The sequence below is a fragment of the Chiloscyllium plagiosum genome, unplaced genomic scaffold (genome assembly GCF_037043375.1).
Source record: "Chiloscyllium plagiosum isolate Xiang-an unplaced genomic scaffold, Cpla_swu_hap1 HiC_scaffold_34, whole genome shotgun sequence".
NCBI lineage: Eukaryota > Metazoa > Chordata > Chondrichthyes > Orectolobiformes > Hemiscylliidae > Chiloscyllium > Chiloscyllium plagiosum.
Window position 1 is genome coordinate 36,936,833 of NW_028270172.1, and position 24,224 is coordinate 36,961,056.

The 24,224-nt window shown below is 44.1% G+C and overlaps 1 protein-coding gene across 1 annotated transcript in view; it reads left to right on the top strand.

Annotated features, from left to right (window-relative positions):
- LOC148141139 (uncharacterized) overlaps positions 1-24,224 on the top strand; it is a 123,254-nt gene that overhangs the window by 20,229 nt on the left and 78,801 nt on the right. The window contains exon 2 of the mRNA XM_087978605.1: positions 18,742-18,831. Coding sequence (XP_087834731.1) covers positions 18,742-18,831 — 90 coding nt within the window. The remainder of the gene's footprint in view (positions 1-18,741; positions 18,832-24,224) is intronic.

Here is a 24,224-nt window from a genome sequence, read left to right on the forward strand (position 1 = left end):
ACTAGAAGGCATAGGTTTAAGGTGAGAGGGGAAAGTTTAAAAGGGACCTAAGGGCCAACTTTTTATGCAGAGGGTGTTGTGTGCATGGAATAAGCTGCCAGAGGAAGTGGCAGAGGCAGGTATAATTACAACATTTAAAAGGCATATGAATAGGAAGGGTTTAGAGGGACATGGGCCAAATGCTGGCAGATGGGACTAGATTAATTTAGATTATCAGGTTAGCATGGATCTGTTGGACTGAGGGGTCTGTTTCTGTGCTGCACATCTCTGTACTCTATGTGGAATCTTCTTCCTCAGGGAGCAGTGGAGGCAGGGTTTTTAAAGATTGAGTTATTGATAATTAAAAGAAGCAAAGACTATAGGGAGTAGACAGAAAAAAATAGATTTGAGAGCACAATCAGAGCTACCATAGCCTTACTAAATATCAGAATAGATTCAAGGATGAAATCGTCTATGTCTGCTCCTGATGAGTATTTTTTTTATTCGAAGAGGTGAAAAAGCATTTCTATAGTGTTCTGCCAACACTTATCCCTCAACAAAATCCTCAAAAACACTTTATTCGCCATTGTAGGCATTCTGCAATGTGCAAACTGACTGCTACAACTGGCTATGTAACAATTACAAAAGTGCTCCTTTCCTCCTTCATTCCTCCCTCCATACTTTACTCTTTAACTTTGCTTTCCTTCCCATCAATCCTTCTCTGAAGAATGGCTCCCTCTGATGTGTTAATCTCTTCTTTCCATTAAAGATTATCTTGAACTTGCTGTTTTAAATCTGGCACATTTATGCTTTTACTTCAGTTCTTTAATCTTTTTTATTTTTTCAGATTGTTGGCAGTTTAATCAGTACCAGTGGTTCTAAAGCCTGAAATTCCCACAGCATTGACATGTAAATTGGTATAGTTATGATGATAAGAATAAATGCGCTTTGAATTGTCACTCCAATATATAATACTGTACATTATAGAGTCTTACTTCATTGTCTAGATACTGAGCATTAATAAAGGAAGAGTTTAGACAATTCTGTGAAACATAATACACCCAGATTCAAAGCTTTTTATATTCCCACTAAGACAATTGGTAGATCTTGTTCCTTTTATCTCAGTTCAAATGTTGCACAGATTTTTCACCACAATTTCTACATACGGCAGCTCTTTTCCTGAATGTTACTAACTTTGTTGCTCATCCCCTGTTTAAGGTGTTTGATAAGTATCACATAACAATGTGCAAATTACAGGACTGAGTTTATTTCAAGCCACTTGCTTTGCTGAAATTGCAAAGCTACCATGTGCAGAAAGAGAATTTGTTGAGTTTCCTATTTCGATTCGTTCTTAGCCTGGATCTACCTCAAAGGCAGAATCTTCTGTTCTTAGGATATGGGTGTGAATCTGACCCATTTCCTGTTCTGATTGTTAGAGTGACCACCCCATGAGTTCTTCTCAGAGGCGGACAATTAAGATACTGCCTCCAGGTCTGCCATCACATTGTGAATGGTGAGCGGACCTGGAGAATGTCGATCCAATTAGAGAGCCTGTAGCCTTGGACTACAACAAACCAACCACCAGAGGTGGCCATTGCCACCTGGGAGAGGGTCATCATTACACATCTTCTGAAGTGATTAGAATGTAATGAAATAGAAGTTAGCCTCACCCCAGTGGAAGAGAAGCCCATCTACAGGATGCCCGGTACCAGCAGCTGTGAAGATCTGTGGCATTCCTTCTGGTTCCAATCCATACCTACCACCCAACCCTAAAAGCAGTTGTGAGTTGGTTGTTCTAATGGCTAGGAACAACATTTTTAACAAGCCTGAAGAACACATGGCAGCACTTGACAGTACCATCAATGAGTTAAAAAGTGTTGTCAATGGAAAAGCACAGCAGGTCATGCAGCATCTGAAGAACAGAAGAGTCAGCATTTTGGGCATAAGCCCTGGGCTTCCAAAGCAGCACTGATGGAGGGATAAAAAACGAGGGGTTTGGGAATCTTACTTCTAGTAGCTATGCCCATTTGGGCCAGGCCCATTTCTCATGAAAGAGCTGAATAAGCATATTATTACTAAAACCTTCCCATTATATAGAGATTTGATTTCTGTGTCCCAATGAATAGACCCAGAACCCTTACAACAATTGTATATTGGTGAAAAAATGGTATGTGATTTTACTTAAAATGTGTGATGCTGGAAAAGCATAGCCAGTCAGGCAGCATCCGGGGAGCAGGAGAGTCGGTGTCTTGAGTTCTTCATCAGGACTGGGGGGGGGGGGGGTGGGGGCAATGGGAGGAGGTGGGGTGGGGTGGGGCTGGAGGGAATGTAGCTGGGAATGAGATAGGTAGATGAAGGTGGGGGGTGATGGTGATAGGTCAGAGCGGAGAGTAGAACGGATAGGTGGGAAGGAAGGACAGTTCAAGAGGGCGGTGCTGAGTTGGAGGATTTGATCTGGGATAAGGTGGGGGAGGGAGGGGAATTGAGGAAACTGATGAAATCCATATTGATTCCTTGTGGTTGCAGGGTCCCAAGGTGGAAGATGAGGTGTTCTTCCTCCAATCATCAAGTGGCTAGGATTTGGTGTTGGAGGAGGCCCAGGACTTGCATGAACTTGGCAGAGTGGGAAGGGGAGTTAAAGTGGTCGGCCACAGGGCAGTGACATTGTTTGGTGCGTGTGTCCTGAAGAAGTTCTCTGAAACATTCCACAAGTTGGCATCCTATCTGCCCAATGTAGAGGCGACCACATCGAGTGCAACAGACACAGTAGGTGAAGTAGTTTGGAGCTGCCATGCAGAAACCAGATTCTGGCTGTTGTTCTGTCAGTATGGGGCTTGTGCTCAGAAAGATAGAGATGTTTGATTTGATTTATTTCTTTATTGTCATGTATACCAAGGTAGAGTGAAAAGTTTTGTTTACGAGCAGATGAGAGTCAGCAAAGCTGTACAGATCAGAAAGACTTAGACAGAGGCATACAGGTTACATTACATAGGCCATGCACTTGCCAAGAGCATCATTAGCAGGATCTGCATTATTTGAGGCTAGTGACTCTATTCCTCAGTCTAATAACAGTCAGGAAGAAGCTGTTCCTGAGCCTGCTGGTGTGTGTGTTCAGGCTTCTGTATCTTCTTCCTGATGGAAGAGGTTGTAGGACACCATTACTGGGATGGGAGGGGTCTTTGATGATTTTGGCAGCCTTTCTGCGGTGTGATGCGTCTATGATCGCCTGGGCTGTGCACACCACCTTCTGTAGTTTCTTGTGGTCCTGGACAGAGCTGTTGCTATCCTGTTATGCACCCGGATGGTTTGCTTTCAATGGTGCATCTATAGAAGTTGGTGAGGGTCCTGATGGACATGCCAAATTTCCTGAGCTGCCTGAGGAAGAAGAGGCATTGTTGCACCTTCCTGACTGTCACATGTAGGTGGGAGGTTCAAGACAGGTTGTCGGTTATCCTCACTCCGAGGAACCTAACCCTCTCCACCCTCTCAACCTCCGCTCTGTTGATGTAGATGGGGGCATGTTCTCCTCCTTTCTTTCTGAAGCCAATGACCAGTTCTTTAGTTTTGTCAACATTGGGAGAGAGGTTGTTCTCATTGCACCCTGTCACCATGCCCGCTATCTCTCTTCTGTATTTTGATTCGTCGTTGTTAAATAGCAATTCTATTATGGTGGTGTCATTAGTGAACTTGGAGATGGTCTTTGTTTGGAATTTGGCAACACAGTTGTGGGTGTACAGGGAGTCCAGTTGGGGGCTGAGGATGCATTCCTGGGAGGCTCCAGTGTTGAGTGTTAATGTGGAGGACGTGGAGTTCCTTATCTTCTCTGATTGCAGTCTGTGGGTCCAGAAGCTGAGGATCCAATTGCAGAGGGCAGAGCGAGACCAAGATCACGGAGATTTGAGATCAGTCTGAAGGGGGTAATGGTGTTGAAGGTGAAGCTGTAGATGTGAGGCAAAATTAGAGGATCTATACACTTGAGTTACTCCTTGCAAAGTTAAAGGAGTCTCAAGATGTCCACAGCACTTTATAGTCAAATACATTTTAAAGTTAAAAATCACACAAAACCAGTCACATTCATTTTTTAATAGATTAGAATCAGTCTGAACATTGAGACACAGACAGCCTCACACAGGGCACCTCACACCTTCAATGCATTATCTGGGTCGACATGGCACCTATTGTTAAAGTTCACTTGATAATGTAACTTTTAAAAAAAGTTCTTGGATTTACATATGAAAGAACTGAAACCAACGTGGTCATTCTAAAAGATGGGAAACTTAACAAACAATCCAGGTCTTTTTCAATATATCATTTCAATTACATCACACTGTAAACTTTTGCTATAAATTCTGTGTCTTACGATCTTGTACACCACAACCGCCTGATGAAGGAGTAGCACTCTGAAAGCTAGTGCTTCCAAATAAACCTGTTGGACTATAACCTGCTGTTGTGTGATTTTTAACTTTGTCCACCCCAGTCCAACACTGGCACCTCCAAATCATTAGTTCACCGTGCTGATGGAGAATTGTGCTGAAAAGTAAGTATAACTATATGTTCAAATCACTGGAAGGTGGACCCAAATGTTTTGGATTCATTGATTATGTTACCCCCTCAACAGCAATGAAATTAAATCCACAATATAAGGTGTCTATTCAATAACAGACCATTATTGTATCTGAAATGTTTGTGAGTAACTTAGAGTTCCCATGTTACAGTACTAATATACAGATGAGGGAATCACATATTAGTATATAACACAGAGACAACAAGCAGTGGACCCATTGAATGAAAATAAAGAGAACATTTCATAACAAAATGCCTCGGCTGACGACAACATCCACTAGCTCACAATTTGGTGAATAAAGAGTATGAGTGGTCAGCAAATGGCAAGCAGAGGGAATGGGTTGAAGATTTGCATTAAGCTTGCCTTTTTGTAAATGAATCAATGACAAGTTTGTGAAAAGAGGTCACTACAAGGATATAACTTTCAGGCTGCGGCTGTGGGAGGCAAAGGCATTCCACCCACAACTGTTTTTGTGAAGCAAGTAACTGCATCTTTATTTCAGAACTCATCCAAAATATGCAGGGAATATGCCAAAATAGCTCACATTTTAATCCTTGTCTTATTATACATTGGCATCATCAATCTTGCCTATTGTCCTGTTGTCTTACATCATTGTTACGTTATAAAGAAAGACTTGCATTTATATAGTTCCTTTGATTCATAGAATCTCTACAGTGCAGAAAGAGGCCATTTGGTCAAACAGGTCTGCACTGACCCTCGAAAGAGCATCCCACCTAGACCCAGCCACCTACCCTATCTGTGCAACCCTGCATTTCCTATGGCTAATCCATCTGGCCTGTACATCTCTCCCTGGATAATCTGGACAATTTTGCATAGCTAGTCCACCTAAATGACTCAGCTTTGGACAATGGGAGGAAACTTGAGAACCTGAAGGAAACCCACACAGTCATGGGGAGAATATGCAAACTGCACACTGTTAACCGAGGGCAGACTCAAACCCAGGTCTCTGTTGCCATGGAGCAGCAGTGCTAATCGCCATGCCATCATTGTCTCAGGATATTGCAAAGGGCTTAACAACAAATATTTTTGAAGTATAGTAATTTAGCAAACATTGAAAACAATTTGCATAAAGCGAAGTCCCACAAACACTAATGAAATAAGTTGCAGGATAATGTGTTTTAATTATTGATAGAGGGACAAAGCTTATCTAAGGCCACGGCAACATTGAATTGGTCTACAGGGTCTTCAACATCCAACTGAGAGGCAGACAGGATTTTGGCTTAATATCGCATCTAATCATCAGCATCACTGATAGGATAGTACTCCTTCGTTGATATGACAACCTAGAAAATGTGCTCAAATTTTATTGCAGAACTCCTGCTCTCTTTTTCCTTTCATATAATTTGACAAATTTCCTGTGACTGCATTCTGTCTAAAACTGCAGAACCTCTTAACACGAAATGTTCTGTGTGGAAAAAATATTTGATGAAACTGATTCAAAGCATGTCAATCAAATTGCACATTTCTAACTGACAGGAGATGGAAATGAGAAATTCTGGCTGTTTGTTCAAATAGAAAGTTGACTTACCCTTTGCTCCTAACAGTCAGAGAGACAGATCAAAAATAAATTAAAAATAATAAAGAACTGTGGTTGCTGAAAATATGAAACAAAAACAGAAATTGTTAGGAAAAGGTGGTATTTACCATCTTCCATGTTCTTTACCCACCCCACACCCCAGGTCCTCTCATCACCTGGGCTGCCTTCAACCATAGACAACCTAAATTCACCCACTGATCGCTATTAGGAGCTTTTCTTTCTCTCTGGCTCACCATTATTCATTCCTTTGTCTGTCCAACGGCTGTACTCTCTCTCTGGACTCCATCTTCATGTATCATTCACTCCCTACCCCCACCCCCGACTCCCACCAAGGCTTCATCTTCACCTATCATTCACTTCCACCAACCCCCCCCACCCTGAAAAGTCATTGACATGAAGTGTTAATTCTGTTACTCAGTTGCTGCTTGACTTGCTGAGTATTTACAGCATTTTCAAACACCCCTTCCATCTATCTGCAGATTAGCTTTGAGAATTCTCAATCATTTCAAGGAAGTTCAATGTATAAAGTGTTCAGGGTAGGTTATTCAGTGAAGGGAGGTTATCCAGGCTGAGACCAGGTCTAGAATGTTCTTTGGTTCCCTCATTCCCCTTTAATGAAGAAGACTGAATGGCCACTTATGAGCACCAGTGTGTTGAATCTCTCATTCCCCATTAACACTGAACAAAACGCCATTCCCAACAGTGGTAGGTAAATCAACCTGTAAAGTAAAACGTTGTATACTATTGTTGTACATTCCTCAGTTTTGCTGTATATTATAGGTGCCTGATTTTTCTAAGAGCAATGCAGAGATAAGACTAGTTAAACATTTTATCGTTAAACACTTAAAAAGGTAACTTATTTAATCTCAGCATGGGTCCTAACATCTGTCCATGGTGGGGTGCCAGGCAGGTTGACATTAGAGGGTTTGTGGGTATGCATGGTTTGGCATTTAATTGCATCAGTTCTGCTTGCTGCCCACTGTACTGCTGTGGCCTGAGTAGACACAATGCAATTTCATAAACAATTTCCTCAACATTTGTTGCGATAAGGCTGCCTACTGGTACACAGTAGAGCATATCCACTAACACCAGTAGCAGCACATATTTCAGCTCACAGGTAAACCTCACACCACAGTTGGAGTGACAGTGGTTCAGTGGTTAGCGTTGTTGCCTCACAACACATGGACCTGGGTTCGATTCCAGCCTTGCGCAACTTCTCTGTGGAGTTTGCACATTCCCCCTGTGTCTGTGTGGGTTTCCTTTGAGTGACCTAGTTTCCTCCCACAGTCCAAAGATGTGCCTGTTAGGTGGATTGGCCATGCTAAATTGCTCATAATGTGCGGGTTAGCCATGGGAAATGCAAGGCGTTTAGGTGGGATTCTCATCAGAGGTTCAGTGTAGATTCGATGGCCTGTTTCCGCAATTCATAAGACAGAGTTGGGATCTTTATGTCCATGGAGACATTCTTATTCCCTTTCTCATCAAACAAAGTGACCAAAAGTATTCTCTGTATCTGTTAGTAGTTTTAGGCCCAGACCTCTGACACACATATCTGACCAAGAAAGCTGCCTTCTCTATAACTGTGTAATATGTTTCCATGTCTGACAATGCTCTGGAGGCACAGCACACAGGTTTCTGATACCTATCCAGTTGCTCCTGAAAGAACACTATTCCAGTGATTGTACCCCAACTTCCTGTAGCCATGATGATTGGAAAGAATGGATTGTAGCAGACCAGGACATCTGTCAACATCAGCATGTCTCTTGTCTTTTTGAAACTCCTTTCCTGATATGGGTTCCAGCACCATCCTGGCGTTTTTCTTAAGGAGTTATCTCAAGGGATCAGTCATAGCTTCTCAGAGACGGAAGAACATTGCCAATGGTTTGCCATGTCTAAGATTCTCTGGAGGTCATGAACCAATTTCATTGTGGGAAATTCCTCAACAGCTTTGTTTTCTATAGATCAGATATTATTCCAACTTTGTTGACAAAATGTGCAAAGAAGCAAATAGATTCCATGGAAAATTGTAACTGTCATTGAGGGTAAGTCTTTAAGTGTTTTTAAACTGCATGGATCCCCTGGTCGTGTTCCTCAACGCATGGTGGCTCAGTGGTTAGCACTGCTACCTCACAGCCCCAGGGTCCCAGGTTTGATTCCAGCCTTAGGCAACTGTCTGTGTGGAGTTTGCACTTTCTCCCTATGTCTGCGTGGGTTTCCTCCCACAGTCCAAAGATGTGCAGGTCAGGTGAATTGGCCATGCTAAATTTCCCATAGTGCTAAGTGCATTAGTCAGAGGGAAATGTGTCTGGATGGGTTACTCTTTGGAGGGTCAGTTTGGGCTGAAGGGCCTGTTTCCATACTGTAGGGGATCTAATCTATTTTCTCATATATGAATATGTCATCTGTATGGAATAAGACATTGTTTAACTCCTTCAATCTGTTGAAGTAAGATCTCCAAATGCAGTTAGAAATATATAGAGCAGTCTCAATTGTTTGTCTAATCGCACATTCCAGAACCCACAACTTTGGCAACACCATATTACATATGCTCAGGAAAACCCAGCACAAAACAAACTAAAGGGAATGTCGTGTTGTAGAATTCAATTATACGGCTTACATTGACCAAATAAACCTGTTTATCTGTAAGCTGGTGCTTGTGATTTTTAACTTTGTCAGGTGCAGTCCAACACTGGCACCTCCACATCATGCATAGACCTAGGGAGATTATCTTCAATAACTATTGCCATGGTAAATATACAAAATCTATTTTAAAAAAATTGTCATGATATGTTATGAAAGGCAGGCAGGCATTATAACCCTTGATAGGACTACTGCAAAAAAAAAAGCTGGAAAGCCACATTTATATGTAAAAGTACATTTAATACTCTCAGAGGGTCGAGGAGTCAATGCCATCAGCAGATGCCTTCAGCACACCTGCACGATCTCCCTTCAAACTCCCTTTAATTGCAACTTTGTTGTAATCACAGAATTCAAACAGAAAATCGACAAGTTGATCACTGCTGCTGGTGACAGAAGAGTCACTTCCAACCACCTTGCTTTCCCTGGTAAAACCTTTGCACCTGTAAGCAACCTCACTAAATTCCAGTTGGAAGACATTGTACGAAGAACTGTTTGAATCTAGGGTTCCAGTCATTTTCCAGGATCTAATAAAGCCACATTGTCCACGAATATCAATAATAGGCCTGTTGATGAGTTTCATCACACATTCTTCAGTCTCCGCTGGTATTTCTACGCTGGTACCAGGCTGCCCATTAGTTTTAGTGGTCACATATTTTTCATTGACAGCATTCAGAACAACCCTTCTCCCACGCTGTTCAATTTCAAAGTAGCAATTGCCAAATTTTGTGGAAGCAATAGACTGTACACCTCCATTGGCAGAAGGGGTTTCCACATTTACCTGTGTCTGAGTCCTCTGGATGCTCCAATTTCCTTTCACAGTCCAAAAATGTGCAAGCTAGGTGGATTAGCCATGGGAAATGCTGGGTTACAGGGCTAAGGTACAGGGGTGTGTCTAGGTGGGATACTGTTCAGAAGGTCAGTGTGGATATGATAGGCTGAAGGGCTTGCTTCCACACTGTAGTCTATGGTTCTGTGATGATGCTGTGACTCATTGTTAGAATTGAGTTTAGTGAAAACTACACTTTGAAAAAAATGTGGCTAAACTCTTGTCTAATATGAGGTAAAAACAATGACTGCAGATGCTGGAAACCAGATTCTGGATTAGTGGTGCTGGAAGAGCACAGCAGTTCAGGCATTTTCCGAGGAGCAGTAAAATCGACGTTTTGGGCAAAAGCCCATCATCAGTTTTAAAGGCAGTGAGCCTGAAGAATCGAGAGATAAGCTAGAGGAGGGTGAAGATGGGGAGAAAGGTGATAGGTCAGGGAGGAGGGTGGAGTGGATAGGTGGAATAGAAGATAGGCAGGTAGGACAAGTTATGGAGACAGTGATGAGCTGGAAGTCAGGAACTAGGGTGAGGTGGGGGAAGGGGAAATGAGGAAACTGTTGAAGTCCACATTGATGCCCTGGGGTTGAAAGTGTTGCGAGGCGGAAGATGAGGCGTTCTTCCTCCAGGCGTCTGGTGGTGAGGGAGCAGCGGTGAAGGAGGCCCAGGACCTCCATGTCCTCGGCAGAGTGGGAGGGGGAGTTGAAATGTTGGGCCACGGGGCGGTGTGGTTGATTGGTGCGGATGTCCCGAAGATGTTCCCTAAAGCGCTCTGCTAGGAGGCGTCTAGTCTCCCCAATGTAGAGGAGACCGCATCAGGAGCAACGGATACAATAAATGATATTAGTGGATGTGCAGGTAAAACTTTGATGGATGTGGAATGCTCCTTTAGGGACTTGGATGGAGGTGAGGGAGGAGGTGTGGGCACAGGTTTTGCAATTCCTGCGGTGGCAGGGGAAGCTGCCAGGATGGGAGGGTGGGTTATAGGGGGTGTGGACCTGACCAGGTAGTCACGGAGGGAACGGTCTTTGCGGAAGGCAGAAAGGGGTGGGGAGGGAAATATATCCCTGCTGGTGGGGTCTGTTTGGAGGTGGATGATTTGGTTTATGCGAAGGTTGGGAGGGTGGAAGGTGAGCACCAGGGGCGTTCTTTCCTTGTTACAGTTGGAGGGGTGGGGTCTGAGGGTGGAGGTGCGGCATGTGGACGAGATGCATTGAAGGGCATCTTTAACGACGTGGGAAGGGAAATTGCGGTATCTAAAGAAGGAGGCCATCTGGTGTGTTCTGTGGTGGAACTGGTCTTCCTGGGAGCAGATACGGCAGAGGCAGAGGAATTGGGAATATAGGATGGCATTTCTGCAGGAGGTAGGGTGGGAAGAGGTATAATCCAGATAGCTGTGGGAGTCGGTGGGTTTGTAAAAAATGTCAGTGTCAAGTCGGTCATCATTAATGAAGATGGAGAGGTCCAGGAAGGGCAGGGAGGTGTCAGAAATGGTCCAGGTAAATTTAAGGTCAGGGTGGAATGTGTTGGTGAAGTTGATGAATTGCTCAATCTCCTCGCGGGAGCACGAGGTGGCGCCAATACAGTCATCAATGTAACGGAGGAAGAGGTGGGGAGTGGTGCCGGTGTAATTACAGAAGATTAACTGCTCTACGCAGCCAACAAAGAGACAGGCATAGCTGGGGCCCATACGTGTGCCCATGGCTACCCCTTTGGTCTGGAGGAAATGGGAGGATTTGAAGGAGAAATTGTTAAGGGTGAGGACCAGTTTGGCCAAACAAATGAGAGTGTCGGTGGAAGAGTACTGTTGGAGATGTTGGGAGAGGAAAAAACGGAGGGCTTGGAGGCCCTGGTCATGGCGGATGGAGGTGTAGAGGGATTGGATATCCATGGTGAAGATGAGGCATTGGGGGCCGGGGAAACGGGAGTCTTGGAGGAGGTGGAGAGTGTGGGTGGTGGTCTCGAACGTATGTGGGGAGTTCCTGGACTAGGGGGGTTAGGACAGTGTCGAGGTTGGTAGAAATTAGTTCAGTGGGGCAGGTGCATGCTGAGACAATGGGTCGGCCAGAGTGCTCAGGCTTGTGGATGTTGGGAAGGAGGTAGAACCGGGCAGTGCGGGGTTCCCGGACTATGAGGTTGGAAGCTGTGGGTGGGAGATCTCCTGAGGTGATGAGGTTCTGTATGATCTGGGAGATGATGGTTTGGTGATGGGGGGTGGGGTCATGGTCGAGGGGGCAGTAGGAAGAGGTGTCCTCGAGTTGGCGTTTGGCTTCAGCGGTGTAGAGGTCAGTGCACCAGACCACCACTGCGCCCCCTTTATCTGCTGGGATTGGAGCAGACGGATTGGAGGGCTGCGCATTGTGAGGGTGAGAGGTTGGAGTGGGGGAGGGGGGTAGACAGGCTGAGTCGGTTAATGTCCCAGCGGCAGTTGGAAATGAAGAGGTCAAGGGCAGGTAATAGGCCAGCGCGGGATGTCCAGGTGGATGCAGTGTGTTGGAGGTGGGCGAAGGGGTCCTCGGAAGGTGGGCGGGGGTCCTGATTGTGAAAGTAAGCTCGGAGGTGGAAGCAGCGGAAGAAGTGTTTGACGTCACGGCGCGTATTAAATTCATTGATGCGTGGACGGAGGGGGATGAAGGTGAGTCCTTTGCTGAGGACTGATCGTTCGTCCTCAGTGAGGGGGAGGTCTGGGGGGATGGTGAAAACTCGGCAGGGCTGGGAGCTGGGATCTGTTGTGGGTGTAGAGCTGGGAGTGGGGGCGGAACCTGTAACTGGAGTGGGTGTGATGGTGGGGGGAATGGGGGTGGAGGCATGAGCTGGGGTAGTGTTCCCCTCGGGGTTCTGGGGGGTGGGGATAGTGACAGTGGGGTCTGTGGGGGGCGTGTCAGCAGAATGCAGGTGAGTGGCGTTGGTGGGGGCAGAAGTGTTGGCAGACATGGCAGTAGGGGTGGCGGAGGTCACTGAGCGTGTGACATCAGCGATGATGTGAGAGGCGGAAGTGATGTCACGTGTGATGCATGAGGAATTGTGAGGGGGCAGAAGTGGCTGTGGGAGTGGTCATGATGGTGGTGGAAGTGACATCATCAATCAGCGTGGGGGTGGCAGCTGCACGGCTAATGGCGTCCGAGCAGTTCCAGAGGCCGGGGGAATCTTCTGGAATGTTTGAGGAGTGCTGGTTATGAAGGTGGGTAGATAAAAGTTTGTTGTACTTACAGTTTTTGATGTTTAAGATGGAATTGAAATACTGTTTGTTGAGAATATGAATTCTCCTGAGGATGTAGTACAGAGTGGGTCCTTTGCAATTCTGAGAGAGTGCGGCCCTCAGCTGAGGCAGGGCAGACTGTAGAAAGGTTAGGTGCTGGTGCATTGCTGCAAGCGTGGAGCGGAGGATCTTGAAGGAGAACTGTTGCTGGTGTTTTTGAATCTGTAGTCTGTATTGTTTGTCCTGTTCGGGTCCGAACTCTGCTGGTTTAAAGGTGGTCCGGAGTCTGTGTGGGATGAGTTGGTTACGGAGGCAGGCACTGAGGAAGCAAATGTGGCTGTGGTAGTGAGTTTGTTTCACGACATGGTTGAAGAGCTTCAGGGCAGAAGAAATGACCTGGGAGTTGCAGTGGGAGAGGGACTCCCTGAGGTTCTTGTAGAGAGAGGAGGAAAACTTCTTCAAGGCAAACATCCTTGCAAGAGGATTCGCAGTAGGGTTAAAATCAACGAGGTAAAAACAATGACTGCAGATGCTGGAAACCAGATTCTGGATCAGTGGTGCTGGAAGAGCACAGCAATTCAGGCAGCATCCGAGGAGCAATAAAATCGACGTTTCGGGCAAAAGCCCTTCATCAGGAATAAAGGCAGGGAGTTTGAAGGGTGGAGAGATAAGTGAGAGGAGGGTGGGGGTGGGGAGAAAGTAGCATAGAGCACAATAGGTGTGTGGGGGAGGGGATAAAGCTGATAGGTCAGGGAGGAGGGTGGAGTGGATAGGTGGAAAAGAAGATAGGCAGGTAGGACAAGTTATGTGGACAGTGCTGAGCTGGAAGTTTGGAACTGGGGTGAGGTGGGGAAAGGGGAAATGAGGAAACTGTTGAAGTCCACATTGATGCCCTGGTGTTAAAGTGTTAGAACATAGAACATAGAAGAATACAGCGCAGTACAGGCCCTTGGGCCCTCGATGTTGCGCCGATCCAAGCCCACCTAAACTACACTAACCCACTATCCTCCATATACCTATCCAATGCCCTCTTAAATGCCCATAAAGAGGGAGAGTCCACCACTGTTACTGGCAGGGCATTCCATGAACTAACGACTCGCTGAGTGAAGAACCTACCCCTAACATCAGTCCTATATCTACCCCCCCTTAATTTAAAGCTATGCCCCCTTGTAATACCCGACTCAATACGCGGGAAAAGGTTCATACTGTCGACCCTATCTAACCCCCTAATCATCTTGTACACCTCAATCAAGTCACCCCTAAACCTTCTTTTCTCTAGTGAAAACAGCCCCAAGTGCCTCAGTCTTTCTTCATACGATTTTCCTTCCATACCAGGCAACATCCTGGTAAACCTCCTCTGCACCCGTTCCAATGCCTCCACATCCTTCCTATAGTATGGCGACCAAAACTGCACACAATATTCCAGATGCGGCCGTACCAGAGTCTTATACAACTGCATCATGACCTCAGGACTCCAGAACTCAATTCCTCTACCAATAAAAGCCAGTACGCCATATGCCTTCCTCACCGCACTATTTACCTGGGTGGCAACTTTCAGAGATCTGTGTACATGGACACCAAGATCCCTCTGCTCATCCACACTACCAAGTATCCGACCATTAGCCCAGTACCCCATCTTTTTGTTATTCTTCCCAAAGTGAATCACCTCGCACTTAGCTACATTGAATTCCATCTGCCACCTTTCTGCCCAGCTCTGCAGCTTCTCTATATCCTGCTGTAACCTGCCACATGCTTCCTCACTGTCAACAACTCCTCCGACTTTCGTATCATCCGCAAACTTGCTCACCCAACCTTCTAACCCCTCTTCCAGGTCATTTATAAAAATGACAAACAGCAATGGTCCCAAAACAGATCCTTGCGGAACACCGCTAGTGACGGCACTCCATGAAGAAACTTTGCCATCAACTACTACCCTCTGTCTTCTTCCATCCAGCCAATTCCTAATCCAAACCTCCAACTCACCCTCAATGCCATATCTCCGTATTTTCTGCAGTAGCCTACCATGGGGAACCTTATCAAACGCCTTACTAAAATCCATATATACCACATCTACCGCTTTCCCCTCATCAACCTCCTTCGTCACCTTTTCAAAGAATTCAATAAGGTTTGTGAGGCACGACTTGCCCTTCACAAAACCATGCTGACTATCCTTGATCACATTATTCCTATCCAGATGTGCATAAATCCTATCCCTTACAATTCTCTCTAAGACTTTGCCCACAACAGAAGTGAGACTCACCGGCCTATAGTTACTAGGGCTATCCCTACTCCCCTTTTTGAACAAGGGAACCACATTTGCTATCCTCCAGTCTTCTGGGACTACTCCTGTAGACAAAGAGGACATAAAAATCAAGGCCAATGGCTCTGCAATCTCCTCCCTTGCTTCCCAGAGAATCCTAGGATAAATGCCATCAGGCCCAGGGGACTTATCTATTTTCACCTTTTCCAGGATTTCCAACACCTCTTCTCTACATACCTCAAAGCCATCCATTCTACTTATTTGTGCCTCAGTATTCTCATCGACAACAATGCCCTGTTCCTGAGTGAATACTGAAGAAAAGTATTCATTCAGTGTCTCCCCAATCTCTTCCGCCTCCACACGCAACTTCCCCCTACTATCCTTGACTGGACCTATTCCTACCCTAGTCATTCTTTTATTCCTAACATACCTATAGAAAGCCTTAGGGTTTTCCCTAATCCTATCTACTAAGGACCTTTCATGTCCCCTCCTTGCTGCTTTTAGCTCTCTCTTCAGGTCCTTCCTGGCTACCCTATAACTCTCAATCGCCCCAATTGAACCTTCACGTCTCATCTTGAGATAGGCCGCCCTCTTCCATTTAACAAGGGATTCCAATTCCTTATTAAACCACGGCTCCCTCGCACGACCCTTTCCTTCCTGCCTGACAGGTACATAATTATCAAGGACACTCAATAGTTGCCCCTTGAACAAGTTCCACATATCATTTACACTCTTGCCTTGGAGTCTACTTTTCCAAGCCACACATCCTAAGTCATGCCTCACCGCATCATAATTTCCCTTACCCCAGCTATAATTCTTGCCCTGTAGTACACACTTATCCCTCTCCATCACGAGTGTAAAAATCACCGAATTATGGTCACTATCCCCAAAGTGCTCACCTACCTCTAATTCTAACACCTGGCCTGGTTCGTTACCCAGAACCAAATCCAGTATGGCCTCACCTCTTGTTGGCCTGTCTACATATTGTGTCAGGAAACTCTCCTGCACACATTGAACAAACACTGACCCATCTAACGAACTTGAGCTATAGCTTTCCCAATCAATATCAGGAAAGTTAAAGTCCCCCATAACAACCACCCTATTACTGTCACTCATCTCCTGAATCACCTTCCCAATCCTTTCTTCAATGATTCTAGGACTATTAGGAGGCCTGTAAAAGACTCCTAACAGGGTGACCTCACCTTTCCTATTCCTAACCTCACCCTGTTGCGAGGCAGAAGATGAGGCGTTCTTCCTCCAGGCGTCTGGTGGTGAGGGAGTGGCGGTGAAGGAGGCCCAGGACCTCCATGTCCTTGGCAGAGTGGGAGGGGGAGTTGACAAAGGATGATTTCTTTTACTACCACCTTGTGGAGTTATAAGAGGTCAACACTAATCTGGATAGACCTATTGGGTTTGGATATGGTAGCCAAACCTGAATATCATTTAGTTGGTTTCTTCACAAGGAACATCCTGCCCACTATAGTACTGTTCTCAAGTTGCTTTCTGACTAGTTTCATTAAGGGAAGAACAATGATATTGTTCTAACTAAAGATGCATTGTTGCCGATTTTCACGAATACTTGAAGTTTTGCTCCTTCTCAAACATATACACATTGACAAATTTTTCTTTAACACATTTAACTAATTTCTCACCATCCAAGTCCTTAGCACTAAGGCAGTCCCAGTCTATGTTTGGAAAGTTAAAATCACCCATCATTACAACCCTATTATTTTTTCATATATCTGAGATCTCTCAACACATTTGTACCTCAATTTGCCTCTGACTAGTGGGGGACTATTGTACAATCCCATCAAGGTGATCACCCTCTTCTTATATCTGAGTTCCATTCATATAACTTTACTGGGCAAACCCTCAGAAATATCCTCTGTAATTTGAGCAATAACGTTCCCTTAATCAACAATGTCACCCACCCCCTCCACCTCTCTTGCCTCCATTTCTGTTCTTCCTAGAGCATCTAAACTCATAAACACTGAGCATCCAATATGTCCCTCTCTCAGGCAGGTTTCTGTAGTGGCTATAATATCCCAGCCCCATGTCCCCATGTTCATCTGCCTTACCCATAAGTCTCCTTACATTAAAATAAATGCAGTCTATTTCTTTACAGTTACCTTGTTCTCTGACTTGTTTTTGCTTGCCTGTTCTAATTAATTTGCTCTTTTTAATTCAGAACCATCTTCTTCTCTTTCTATTCTCACTACTACTTAGGATCTCCCACCCCACCTCCCTGCTAGTTTAAAGGCTCCCAAATAGCACTAGCAAATCTCCTTGCCAGGATATTGGTTCCCTTCCAGTTTGGGTGAAACCTGTTCCTTTTGAACAGGTCTATGCTTTCCCAGAAGATATCCAATGATCCAAGATTCTGAATCCTTGCGCACTGCAACATTTCCTCAGCCACTGGTTTACCTGCCCTATCTTTTTATTCCTACTGTTACTAGCTTATGGCACCAGGAATAATCCAGGGATTACTACCTTTGAGGTTCTGCTCTTTATCCTTCTACCTAACTTCATATATACACTCTACAAAGCCTCAACCCTTTCCTCCATTATGTTGTTCTTACCAATGTGTACAACAAATTCCGCTTCTAACTCTCTCCTTTGACAAGATGCTGCAAATACCTTGAGATGTCTTCTACCTTGGCATAATCCTGAAGTCATGCTTACAGCCACAGAATCTCCCGATGTGCCGACATGACAGTCTCTATATAAAAAAACCTCTTGAATCTTGACAAACCTCACCTAACATAAGATTTATTCTTGGTGTCCAAGATCCATCTTCCACATCTCTTTTCCTCAGAGAGACAGTACACAAAGAGTTTGAGAGAGGAATATCCATAGGTGACTCCTGAACTACCTTCCTACCTCTCCCGACAGACACCCATCTATCTGACTGAACCTGCAGTGTAACTATCTTTCTAAATCTACTGACCATCACACTCTGCCTCTTGTATGTTCTTCATTGACACTAAACGGTCTGATATAAGATAGCACGTCTCCTGCAGACATAGCCTCCAGGGACAGTAGGACAGTTCCCGAGTCTCCCACATCCAACTGGAGGAGCATAGCACTCCATTGACTGCCACTTTTGCCCCTTAAAATTTGCTCATGTAGATTTGCCGAGAAAGACCCATACTCTTCTGTAACATAGTGTGTATTGACTGATCACTGCTGACACACTATGCTGGGGGGAGAGCTTAAAAACTACACTCTCTATTATTAGGCATAAAAGAAGAAACTCTAAAGAGAACCATTTAAACAAAATACAAACTACCCTTCCCTTACCCACAGTTTTTAAAATTTTAAGCATGTAAATGAAAGAAAAAATTTTTTAAAGTCTTAAAAATCCAGCACTTAGCTGAAACTGCCAGCAACTGAAAACAGCGTCCTCTTCAAATCCTCTATTAGTCTGCTCTCAAATCTCCAGACCTGAGTAAAAGAATATCAATCCCTAATCCCCGTTGTTATTTAAACCGTTAATATCGAACCCTTGACAAATCAGTTGTAAAGGTCAATCTTCCAAGTTTTGTGCAAACAACAAAAAAAAACTCTCTGGAGCCATCGACACCTTAACAAACACATGGTCAGGCCTCTTCCACAAACTCCGTGTCATCCAATCTCTCCTTCCTCACATTTTGCTTTTTTTTCGACTATGGAAGTTCCAAAAATAATTTTAATGAAACATTTTCTGCTTCTGCTCTAGAAAAACCAGAGGAAAATCACAAGAAAAAACATCCACTCAGGAGCAGCTGCAAGATCCACATTACACTTCTTCCATCATTATTTTTTCCAGGTAATGTTGGGTAATGGGTATTTGAGAGGTTTATGTGCTTTTTCTGACACATCAGCGTTTCCCCTGCATGTTCCTGACAAAGTCTCTCGATGTACTCTAGTGCATTCCTGAATGAGACTTCTCTCTTTTGGCTGGTCACAAACCATAGATTAGCATGAGGCACTGAGGAAGCTTTGACCTTTTTGGGATGCTTTAAGGACCTAAGCTGTCCTGTTGTCCTCCTGGGACTCTCCTGCTATCTTTGAATTCCATGTAGAGAGCTGTTGCTGGTGTCAGGAATATATAACATGTCAGTAATTGTAAACAGTTAAACAAACATAGGCAGTAATTTGTTTTCTTGGCCATTTTCCTTGAATATGTAGGCTTGTCAGCTTGAAACCTCTCTTCCTCCACCAACAATAGTCTCACTTTTGAAAGTGAGACTATTTGAATTGTTCTTGACATTTTTAGCTCACAGGCTTACATTCTTGTGATAATTTCAGGATGTGGGGCTCAAGGATTTGCCTTTTCTTGTTCCCATTCATTCTACTTTATCCATGAAGTCGCTATTCACGGATCAGCATGCTTCCTTCTGAGCTGCTATATAATTCTTCCAAATGGTTCCCAGCCACAATATGGCAGATCCTCGGACACATCCCTAACCAGAGTTCAGGATTGGTAATGAAAGGAATGAGAATTGTTTGAAACCTCTGGTTGCCTGAATTCCTTTAACAGGCATGAAAATAGAAAAGAAGAAAGTGCTTGCATTTACATAGCACTGTTTGGGATCATGCGGGGTGGTTTCTTATAGCCAATGGTACACTCCTTACTTTAATACACAAAATACAACAGTACCCTTTGGCAGAGCAAATTCCCTCACTTTTGTTTTTATTCCTTCATGGTTGTGGGCTATATTGGCTGGGTCAGCATTTTTGCCTGACACTAATAGCCCTCAGGGAAATGAAGAGTCAGCCACATTGCTTGGGTCTTTCCTTCCCTTAAGAACATAGGGGAACCAGACCAGTTTTTATGGCAATTGCCAAGGGTTATACAGTCATCGTTGGGGGTGACTTTTATTTCCAGATTTTTGTTAAACTGAATTCAACTTTTACCATTAGCCATGGTGGGATTCAAACACATGTCCCCAGAACATTAGTCTGGTGCACTGGATCACTAGCCCAGTTATATCATCACAGTGTCACTGCCTTGCTAATGCCCAGAAATTGGGTTTAGTAACATTGCTTGAAGGATAAACATTCAAGCCGACACCAGACAGAACTCCCCTATTCTACTTTTACATAGTTACACCAGATTATGTGCATCTATTGGGAGGACAGACATCAAGGACCTTGGTTTAGCTTCTTATCCTCAGCGTTGCATCTCAAAGTACTACATTCTCTCAGTACTGTGCTGCAATGTCAGACTAGATTTTATGATTAAACTCTGCACTAGGGCTTGGACCAAGACTGTCTGACTCAGAAGCAAGAATGTTACCAGTGACACCCACCAAACCAATTCTGTTCTATCCTGTTACATGAATAAGGTGCATTTCTAATCTGTGTGTATGTGTGTTACATTGTTTTCACACTTAGTAGATTGCAAACTCTCTCTTTTGTAAACTTAAGAAATCCTGGTTAAATTGGCTGTTTTTAAAACATCAATTCCACTTTTTCTGAAAGAAAGATAAACAAGAGGAAGGGATCTTTTGTAAATTAACCATGTTGTACCCAACCAAGGGCTGAGTGAATAAAGAAGGAGATGTGATTTATCCCTCCTGACCTGGGAGCTGGACAATTGGGGTTTCTCATCTGGAACCATTATAGCTTGGGGGGCATCATCGGGGATCTAGTTATAACAAATGACACAACAAAAATCCATATGTTTTGTTATTGCTTCATTGTACAAAGAAACATTTGCCACTGGCAGAAACCAGAGGACCCAGGCTTCAGGTAATTAGCAAAAAATGAGAGTCCTTTTACTTCAGTGTACTGTAAGATCTGAAAGGCAATATCTGAAAAGTAAGCTGAAGCAGATTTAAAGGTAACTTTCAACATGAAACTGCATATGATTATGGCTGAAAAGAGAAATACATTGTCAAGATGTAATCACCTTGCTTTCATTAGAACAAATGCAGGAATGTCAGGTTTCATATGTTCACAGCAACTTCCACTGCAGGAGAAAAACGTTGAATTGGTGTGCAAGTTGACTCTGGTTGACCAATGTGTTGCCATCGAGAAAAAAACAAGGAACTCTGGGCTATCCAAGTTCCTACATAATTCAAAAAAGACACAACGCATGAGCATATCCCTTTTGATGGCAGACACTCAGTTCCTGTGCAAGTTATGAATATTATTTCTAGTAAGTGTAAATAACATTATGTGGCTAAATGATTACCTTAAATTGATTGTTAACATTGCTGTTAGTGCACTAAGGATTGCTTTGCAAGTGTTGCCCCATCACATCTAACAGCAGACATTTTGTGTTGGGATTTGCAAGTGCAGGCTGGCTGACTACATGCACAATCTGTCTATGATAAACTTCTGAAGGAACATCTTGTTTTATTCAATCTGCCAATTACTGAGATGTATGGCCTATATGCAGGTGTTGAAATTAGACATTTACTTGCAAAGGAAAACTTGCTGTGGGAAACTGTATAGTAGTAGACTAATTAGATGGCATTTACAGAGAGCTTTACAGGTAATATGCACTGAATGGCCTCCTCCTATATTGTTTGATTCGAAAGTGACCAATTTATGTAGTGAAATCTTACCCGAAAATTATAGTTTTGCAGATTGCCCATGAGACAGCAGCAGTCAATCAGATTCAGATTCCTGGATTCAGAAGATCTGGACTGATTCATAGAAAATTATTGCACAGGTAGAGTTGTTTTGGCTTACTGTGCCTTTGCAGGCTCTTTGAAAAAGCTATTCAATTAGTCTTGCTCCGCATGTCTTCCCCCATTGTCCTTTCCTTTTTAAGTGTTCACTTAATTCCCTTTTGAAAGTTCCTACTGGCTGTGTTTCTGACACCTTTCCAGGTAGTGCATTACTGACCACAAAGACTCACTGGTTAAAACAAATTCTCATCTCTTCTTTGGCCAATAACCTTAAGTCTGTGTTGTCTGGTATCAGAAACGAATAACGTCTGCATACACAACAGGCAGACATGAACAAAACCCAGTTTTCGGTGAGACCAGAAAGACTCTATTCTGAGCCACATTACCTAATCAAAGTTCAAACATCCAACCTGTATATGTGATGTCTCCTTGCATGGTTTGTCTACTGAAGTTCCAGCCAGAATATAAATGCTGAATTATTTTACATATTGGGCTAACTGTAACAACAGCTTGCATTTACATAGTACCTTTGACATTTCTCTCCCCCCCCCCCCCACCCCCCACGACGTATGGACGTATTCCATTCGATACTGAAACTGAAATCTGACCCTTTTGAAAGATATATCTGTTATAACTTACATCCAGAAAGATCTGTTTTACCCATAGACATTCTAAGATTGAAGAACAGCCCTTCCTCAAAATTCAAACAAAAGTGCACATAGCTGGTAGCATTTTGCCGGGGCTTTAAAACCTCTCGGCAAATCTTAATTGTGAATTACAAAGTCTCTGGGGAAGAAGGAGGCCTTGTTGCTAGGCAACGCCCAGCAGGTAGTAAGGTTTTAGCAGCAGCTGTGCTGATTCTTCTGCTGGATAGTCCTTATCGTTGTTTGCTGAAATCGTTACCCAGGATTTTAAACTCGCTCTTTAGTTTTACTGCCCAGTCAGAAATGTTCCTGTGTCCTACTCAAATGTTGTCCCAGGGGTAATGGTATTAATGCTATTGTGTGACCTGTCTGGAGACTGATAAGCACGGAATGCATTAAAGCTCCAACTAATGACCAGGGCACCCTCTCTCCAAGGTTTTAAAGATTTTAAAAGGACCCTTTGCTACAATGCCCTGTCTGTCAGTCTGTGTGACTGTGGCTTTATAATACTGGAAAGTTGATGTAAGCATATATCTGGGAAAGGGGGAGGGGAATAGGGAAAGAATTCCAGAAGGAATAACTAAACAATTAAAACAAAACACTATCACACAGACAAGGTGAGTACAGCTGGGAAATTACAGACTAATTCCCTTATTTTGGCCAAATGTCATTTTTGTTAAGATTCATGGAGGGTTTCTCTCTGCTAAGCCTACTGGGGTTTATCGTGCTATCAACCCACCTGGTTAACTACCTACCACACCCCTACAGCAGCCATCTCATCCAATGCCAGACCTATACTCCCACTTGTCATAAATGCAAGCTACTGTATTGCCAGATATACTGACAATTCCTGACACTGACAGTATCTTGGAACGCCGGCCATGGTACCTAGTCAAGTGTTGGCAGTCTGGAGTTAGACTTCACCATTAATGCTGTGGCATAGCAGCCACAAACCAATGCTTCTTATGACACAGAGGTGGCATGGTGAGACTTTCCTGTTCATACAAAGGTACTTTCCTATACCTATCACTGTTTAAGCAGCAGGCTACATAACATCCCTGTCTTTAGCTGCATTCCCTCTTACATCCCTGTCCCAGTCACTGCTTTCTTCAATGTCCAGCAATTGTTCAATGTGGGACCATGATTTACAGGGAAGCTGTCAGCTGTTATAAAACATTCATTTTCATTTGCAGATATTAAAAGTTGTCAAAAATCAAACAGAAGGTGCATTTGCCTCTTGAAATAGAACCAAACTGCTTGCCTTTCAAGTACCAGCAATTTTACATTCAGTGAGTGATCCCTGCACCCAGCTCTCATCTACTGGAACTGGGCATTGATTCATTCCTATCTGATTAGCGGTGGCCAATTTTGCTGCAGCCTATCATGCAGAAGGTGTTGCTCTGTCTGCTCAATGTCCTCCTTGGAACACTGGTCCTGCTCTCCCAGTTTGTCAGGACCCATCACATGCCCGTATTGTCTGGTCCAGTTGTGCAGGGCACGGCCTGCTAGGGTAACGTGACACACTCCAATGTCCCATTGGCTCCATCCAAGCAGTGGAACCTCATCTTCAGGAGGTCTATCATCTGTCCCACTGTGGCACGGGTTGGAGAATAAGAGGCATTGAATCTGCGCTCTTCCTAAGTCTTGGGGGTTGTATAACAATGTCATCAGTCATGATCACAGTTGGTAGACCGTAACACCCAGTAATCAGACTTGTCAAGGATCTGGACCTTAACTGCAGCAGGAACTTGAGAGTTTTCAAGAAAATGAAAGCTCCTGAGGAACTGGGTGCAAATTTCCCAAAAAGTGGAACTGATGATCACAGATCAATTGCACACTGATAGGATGGAAAGCTTTTCTCTTGCTGAACTCTGTTGTGTGATGATATGGTCCCGTCACTGTGATGTATGTCCAGTCTACAGCACTCTGTACCT